At 34.9% G+C, this 7500-nt stretch overlaps 1 protein-coding gene across 1 annotated transcript; it reads right to left on the bottom strand.

Annotated features, from left to right (window-relative positions):
• Positions 1 to 4141: 4141 nt before the first annotated feature.
• LOC109190177 (cell division cycle-associated protein 7-like) lies at positions 4142 to 6999 on the bottom strand. The gene is made up of 8 exons (XM_019340628.1): positions 6885 to 6999; positions 6450 to 6788; positions 6028 to 6338; positions 5273 to 5343; positions 5093 to 5170; positions 4813 to 4900; positions 4637 to 4692; positions 4142 to 4529 (listed from the first exon to the last, which is right to left on the bottom strand). The coding sequence occupies exons 1-8, from the start codon at positions 6948 to 6950 to the stop codon at positions 4453 to 4455; spliced, it is 1086 nt and encodes a 361-aa protein (XP_019196173.1). The 5' UTR covers positions 6951 to 6999; the 3' UTR covers positions 4142 to 4452.
• Positions 7000 to 7500: the final 501 nt, after the last annotated feature.

Below are 7500 nucleotides of genomic sequence, written 5' to 3'. Positions count from 1 at the left end.
CATAAGTTTGTGCTTAAGATCTAACACTTAAAGGTGCGTGGCTTTCTTCCAGATACGCATTTTTTTTTTTAAATTTTCATTGATTTGAGAGGTTGATCTAGATTTGATCAACGACTCAAATCTAACCACACAACCGCACAGGAAGCTATACCCGTACATGAACCCTTCCCTATATATATATATATATATATATATATATATATATATATATATATATATATATATATATATATATAGGCGAGTTCAGGTGCGGCAGTGTCTTACGGAGAGGCGATTTCTTACAGTGCGGCAACACCAATAGTTCAACAAATATGCACCATCAACGTTAGGAAAATACACCACACAAAACAGAGTAAACAGAGCCCCGCATCACCAAACACACACCATTAGGTGTGAGTAAAAACACCATACACTGTTCGGAAATACACCGTTGGGGGTGGTGAGTTATATGGTGTATTTTTTTGAGTCTGTTGTGTATTTTGTGATGTGTTTATTGCATTTCATTGTGGTGTAATAAATTACACTGTTGGTGCATATTGTTAACACTGTTGGTGTATTCTGGAATTCCGCCACACCGCCGCACGGGAAGACCCCGCCGCATTTGAACTTTATTATTATTATTATTATTATTATTATTATATATATATATATATATATATATATATATATATATATATATATATATATAGAGAGAGAGAGAGAGAGAGAGAGAGAGAGAGAGAGAGAGAGAGAGAGAGAGTTGCACTCGGGTGCGAACGGCTCGCCCAGGCGCGAAATAGGAATGGATTCTGTTCGTCCACGTGTCCAGATCTAATGGATGAAAAACACTGATTTTTTTAAAAAACGCGGTGGCATTTTCGTAAATAATTGAACATCGAAGTGCAAGTAAAATGTATTACAAGTACATGTAAAATGTATTATAGGTGCAAGTAAAAATTTACACTGAGCATCAATACTTAGTTGCACTTATAGTTCTAAGTAGTTGCACCTATAATTCTAAGTAGTTGCACACATAGGTATAACCGTATAAGTAGTTGCATCTAGGTGTATGAATGTTTGCGCGTGGTTTTCAGGAGTATTACTACCCGCTGAACTCAGATCAATGAATGTTAACAAGACAAAATTACATGCACAAATAGGTGAAAGTAGGTGCACATATAGTTATAAGTAGTTGCACCTATAGTTATAAATAGTTGCACATATAGTTATAAGCACACCCAGGTGCATGAATGGTTGCGGAAAGTGAATGCTAACAAGGCAAAACTACATGCACTTATAGGTGAAAATAGGTGCACTTATAAGAGATTTTACTTGCACTTCGATGTTCAATTATTTACGAAAATGCCACCGCGTTTTTTTTTAAGTTATTAGATCTGGACACGTGTCACGCGCTGATTCGTTCGCATTTCCTTCCTCGACACTTATTCGCACCTGAGTGCGTCCCTATATATATATATATATATATATATATATATATATATATATATATATATATATATATATATATATATATTTATTTATTTATTTATTTATTTATTTATTTATTTATTTATTTATTTATTTATTTAACACAACTGTTACCCGTGGCTAGCTATCAGTAACAGTGGCTTATAATTTTATTTTTTAGTTTTTTCTTTTAGCCGTTGTCTCCAGCTCAATAATGTAAGTGCTTCATGTGGTTGTCCCACCAGAAAAGAGTTGGGGGTGGGTGGCGCAGTTTCAAAAGTCCACTCATCATTAATTGATGCTAATTATGTTTGTAACCATATCCTTAATTAATGTTCGTTACATTTTTATGTAACAACTCTATCATTTGGTGAAGAATTTCATGCAACTTAACATGCTTGCAAGAATAAATGAAGATTTCCCTTACCCAAAAAAAAAAAATGAAGATTTCCCAATGCTCACTTCTTCTATTTATCTGCAGAAGCTCCGATATGATGTCTTTGTCATAAAATATAAAGAAGAAGCTCTCTTTACTCTCATCTTTATGAAATCAAAATTCACCATAGAAAAGAGAAGGGAAAGAATAAAGAAACAAAATTTCGCATTAACTTCAACTATTGTTCTCCGTTGAAATCAAAATTATCAAATTCATAATATAGGGAATCAAAGTTATCAAACACTAACGTTCTGGTTATGGAGTTTCTTTATTAGTCAACTTGATTGACGTCTTGTCGGTAATTTTACCCATTTTTCTTGCTTGAGTTAGTATATAACTTTAATTAGAAATTATAAGCTGTTGCGATTTCTCCTAGGCGGCCGTAGAACTTATGCACCTTAAGTTTGTAAAAATGACACACCTTTAAGTAATAAATTAAAATCATGCACCTTAAGTATAAAAATGGCGCACCATAAAGTAGAACTTATACACCTTAAGTTTATAACTGACGCACTTTAAATGTTAAAATGGCGCACCTTAAGTGTTAAAAGGACGCAACTTAAGCTATGGAAAGACGCACCTAAAAGTTTAGAATGACGCACCTTAAATTTCAACAAAAAACGCATCTTAAATTCTCAACAGAATAACTGCCACACCCTAAGTTTGCAGATATGGGCCTAAAAGAGTCTTTCGAGGCTGCAACTTCAATGTAAATTAACCATTTTGCCCCCCCCCCCCCCCCCCCCCCCCCGCCCCATGAATAAAAAATTTACAATGATTTACGTTTTTCGCCGACATTTGGCCGAGAGGACCAAATGTGTTAAAAATTGCATAGTTACGAGACTAAATTGTTAGTTTTTAAAGTTAAGTACTGAAATTAACAAGACCCGAATAGTTACAGGACCAAAAGTGTAATTTTTTCTATTTTATAATATACATTTAATACACAAATAATGTACATTTAACATATTAAAAATGTATTTTTTGTTATGATCCACGCTGTGAATTTACCATAATCGATGCCCCAAGGCTTTCTAGACATAGAAATGATCTTGAGAAACTCCGGTGTGTACATATCATTCGGACTCCAAAACTCTAAACAAACCATTCAATTGCATTCTCATACTCTAAACCAACCATTCAATTGCATTCTCATAACCCAATACATGTTGGAGCGTTATGTTGTGCAACTGAAACTGTAAATTCATAATTTCTAAACTGTATAGTTATCAAATTATGAACATATAGTTTTGTAAAATACAAAGAACCAATAACGCCTCCACTAAGGCTTGAACTCATAACCTTCCAACTAGAAGCCCAACGTAGGTGCCATTAAACCACATAGTCTTTGTATATAGAGTTATGTAATTGTGTATAAAATTCAATAATTATAAATCTATAATATAGAAATTATGAATTCAATTTTATATGCACCATGCATGGTGCACATGGTTGTACAGCATAAATTGCCATACATTTTTGGATAGGCTCAATATCATTGGGCCTTAATATCATTGGGAAAACCAAAAATAAATATAGATGAGGCCCATGGAGAATAACTATGGCAAATTATTGTGTGGACCATGGTCCACACAATGTTATGTGGACCATAACAAAAAGTACATTTTTAATATACTAAATGTACATAATGTTTGTACTGAATGTACATTAAACAATATAATGTACACTCAGAACAAAAATAATGTACATCCCCTGAATACAATGTACATTATTTTTGTACTTAATGTACATTATTTTTATACTGAGTGTACATTATTTTACCGTAGACAAAATATGGTCCTCACAACTTGTGTGGACCATGGTCCATACAATAATGATTGGAATAACTATACATGGACTAAAAATTGGACAAATAAAATTGTATACATTTTTTTTTATTTCTCAAATAAAGAATTCTTAAAGCTATTTTTAATGGTTATAGCAAATTTATTTATTTTCACCCATGGTGACACTCTAGAAAAATTATACTATGGACCGTGGTTCATATTGTAAAATAATCACTAATAAATATTCAATTTTAATATATTAAATGTTCAATTTTAATATACTAAATATTCATTTTTATGTACTATATTAAAAATAAACTTGCAGTATACCAAACAGAACCTTCAAACAAATAAACTTGTATTACACAAAAAAATGAATATTCAGTATACTAAAAATGAACTTGTATGTTAATATCATAAATCAGAAACCTTGTTACATGTTACTCCATACTATTTATATCACTTCCCTTCATTTAACAACACTTATCTCACAGATTGATAAAGAAAATATAAAAGAGATGATCAACACTTTATCCACAAAACATGCAACTGCAGAGATGATCACATACATGGAAGATCAAGAACCAGAAAGGTTGAATCTCTCCTTAGCTTTCTACAAAATACTAGAAGAGTAAAAATAGTACTGCAGTAGTAAACAACACAGCATCCTACACATCCCCTACACCTTAAACATATGCAACTACTTAGCTTTTCATGTCACATATTGTTTTACCTTGCAAGTTCCAAACAGATGATCAAGATCATCTTCTTCTTCTTCTTCATCTATATGTGTGCTGCCCCCCGCCGTTGAAGCTCATCCATTATTAGATGTGCCACTGACTTGAATCCCATCTCCCTAGCTATTTTCACCAATTCAACAACAAAAGCAAAGTAGAAAATGAGCACAAAAAACGCGAGCATACATTAGGTCTATGGTAACGGTATAGCCATTCAGCCATTGACAAACCTCTGTATATTGCTATCCCTGTTGGAACCATCTTCCGCTTCTTCAAACAAAATGAGCTATCCAAGGCAAAGATTAAATTTTTATCGAGTTACGTTCATGACCAATAATAATATGAACAAAGGTCAAAACAGGCAGCTAAAAACACTGAAAATGTCACATAGCCCGCCCATAGTTACCTGTTACATATCCAGTATGGATTGATTCCTTTCTCTTCAGTACAATGAGGGCATATCCACTCTTTATTTGCTCTCACTTCCTCCATTTCTGTTACAAGTAAACCACAAAGAAAGAGCATTAGTTCTTCAGTCTTTTCACTGTTTCTGCACAAAGAGCATTAGTTGCTTATAGTCTTTTCACTGTTTCTGTACAATATCAAAACCATAGAACTTTGCTCTGGCCAGTTAAATAGCCATTAATTGTGGTGTTTAGTTTAAGTCCTTAGGCTCTTTGGCTCACCTTCACCATATCTAACCTTAAGGCAAGCGCGGCAAAGGACACCATTGCTAGAATGACAAACTGAACAGTCAGTCTTTCCTGTTAACAAAAATTTGTACTTAGGATTGAGAGACTATAAATGTTTAATCTATAATGCAAATTTACTAAACTAAATATAGTAAATGCTAAGAAATTACTAACCTATGCAAGGCTGGTCCATGTCGAGTTCACCACAATGCTTACAATCTTCTTCACCACACAATTTCTTTTGCCTGTGATTGAGCAGTATATGGCAATGAATCAAAGCATAAACTTAACCTCATGATCAAACTATGATGATAGTTTTTTGAGTGACGAAGGAAACTCAACCATTACCCAAGTCTCGCCTTGTGACCATAGCCAACAGAAGGCCACAAAGATGTCAACTAGCCTAAGTTGCCCGGATTAAACAAAGAAGGCCAAATGGTCGCTTTTCCTGGTAGTCGAACTTGTAACATTTTGGTTACCAATTCAACACCACTATGGTGATAGTTTTATCAATAAAGGAATGCAGCAAGAGAAATAAATTGGATAAATTTCTTTTGCCTGGGATTGAGCAGTATATGGCAATGAATCAAAGCATAAACTTAACCTCATGATCAAACTATGATGATAGTTTTTTGAGTGACGAGGGAAACTCGTAACCATTACCCAAGTCTTGCCTTGTGACCATAGCCAACAGAAGGCCACAAAGATGTCAACTAGCCTAAGTTGCCCGGCTTAAACAAAGAAGGCCAAATGGTCGCTTTTGCTGGTAGTCGAACTTGTAACATTTTGGTTACCAATTCAACCCCGCTATGGTGATAGTTTTATCAATAAAGGAACGCAGAGAAAGGGAAATAAATTGGATAAAGATGATGATCATTGCAGGTAAAAGAACAAAATTGCTAGCTAGCATTAAAAAATGAAACCAAAACCTGCAGAAGTGACAACAAATTCCATAGACAGGGTCATATACACTGCCCCTAGCCTTGCTTGAGCAACGGCGGCTTAAAGCATCAGGTGAAGGGTGGTGAGTGAACCCATTTTTGGCCTGAGGGAACTCATCTTCCACCTCCATTGAAGGCCTGTAATCGCATGATTTGCCTTCCAAGCGGCTGGAACGACGCAAGGGGCTGGAGGAATAGTCAGTCTTGATACATTTCCTCTTCGGTGATTTTGGTTTTGAAGAGACGATGGATCGAAGCTCTGAGATTGCCTTTTGGAGTCCCAGACTTTCCAGTCGAGCCTGTTTTAATTTGCATCACACAACCCACAGCTAAGTATGAAAAACTGATTTAGCCTTGAAGCTGTAGAATATCAGAGAGTGAGAGAGAGAAGAAGAAGAAGAAGAAAGAACCTTGTTTTCCAAAATCCGGGCTGCTCGGAGGTCTTCATAAGCAGAATTTGCTTTCACTTCCTCCATTCCTACATTTACAGGATCAAGAACACTATCGCTGTCTTTTCCAGGGCAACGATGAACCAAATCACCATGGGAATGAAGCCGAGTGAACCCCCCATTTTCCACCTTCACTGAAGGTGCATAATCGCAAGGCTTTCCATTTAAACGATTGGAACGGCGCACAGGGGTGGAGGAACAGTCAATCTTTCTCCATTTCCGCCTCTCTAATTTTGGTTTTGCAGCGAGTGATCGAAGTTCTGGGATCGAATTTTGGAGCCCCAGAGTCTCCAATTGGACCTGTTTGCATTCAAAAAATAAAAAAAAATAAACAGATTGAAGCGTGACACAAAGAAAAATGGAGAAATCTTGAAGGTGTAGATGGAGGAAACAGACATGATTTCCCAAAATACGGGCTTTGCGGAGGTCTTCATATTCAGACTTTGTTCTAAGCCTTCCCATTGTGAAGTTGCAGTACAGCTTGAAGGGTGTTGTTGCCCTAGGTTGAAAGTGTGAAGTATGAACTCTGTATCAATCCTGTCTTAACGGATAGTTTTTGAAAAAAGGTAGGGCCCTTATCCCTAACCCCGATGATTTTCTAAATTTTCAGAAAAAAAAATGGAAAACAAAAAATTAAAAACATGTTTATTTCTCACACAAATTTTCAGTTGTTTTTCATTTTGATTCTTGTAAATTGGAAAGTTTTCCTATACTTACTTACCTAGTTACCTCACTTTCATATTAACCTTGTTTGGTAAATAATATTTCGACAAAAAAATCATGGATTTGATATTTGACTATTTTAGCATATTGATTTACTCCTTTTCCATAAAAAAAAAAAAAAAAAAAAAAAACATATTTATTTACTCAAAATGAAAGTGTTGGGTAATCTGCAGGCTTGACTAACCTTTTTAAACCAAAATTCCAAAAATATAAATATTGTTCGGAGTAACATTTCTATATTGGTGTTTTAATAATGACACTCCCTTTTACTAAAATATCCTCCAAGCTT

This window comes from Ipomoea nil, unplaced genomic scaffold (genome assembly GCF_001879475.1).
Source record: "Ipomoea nil cultivar Tokyo-kokei standard unplaced genomic scaffold, Asagao_1.1 scaffold1574, whole genome shotgun sequence".
Lineage (NCBI taxonomy): Eukaryota > Viridiplantae > Streptophyta > Magnoliopsida > Solanales > Convolvulaceae > Ipomoea > Ipomoea nil.
This window is presented reverse-complemented; position numbering and strand designations above follow the sequence as displayed.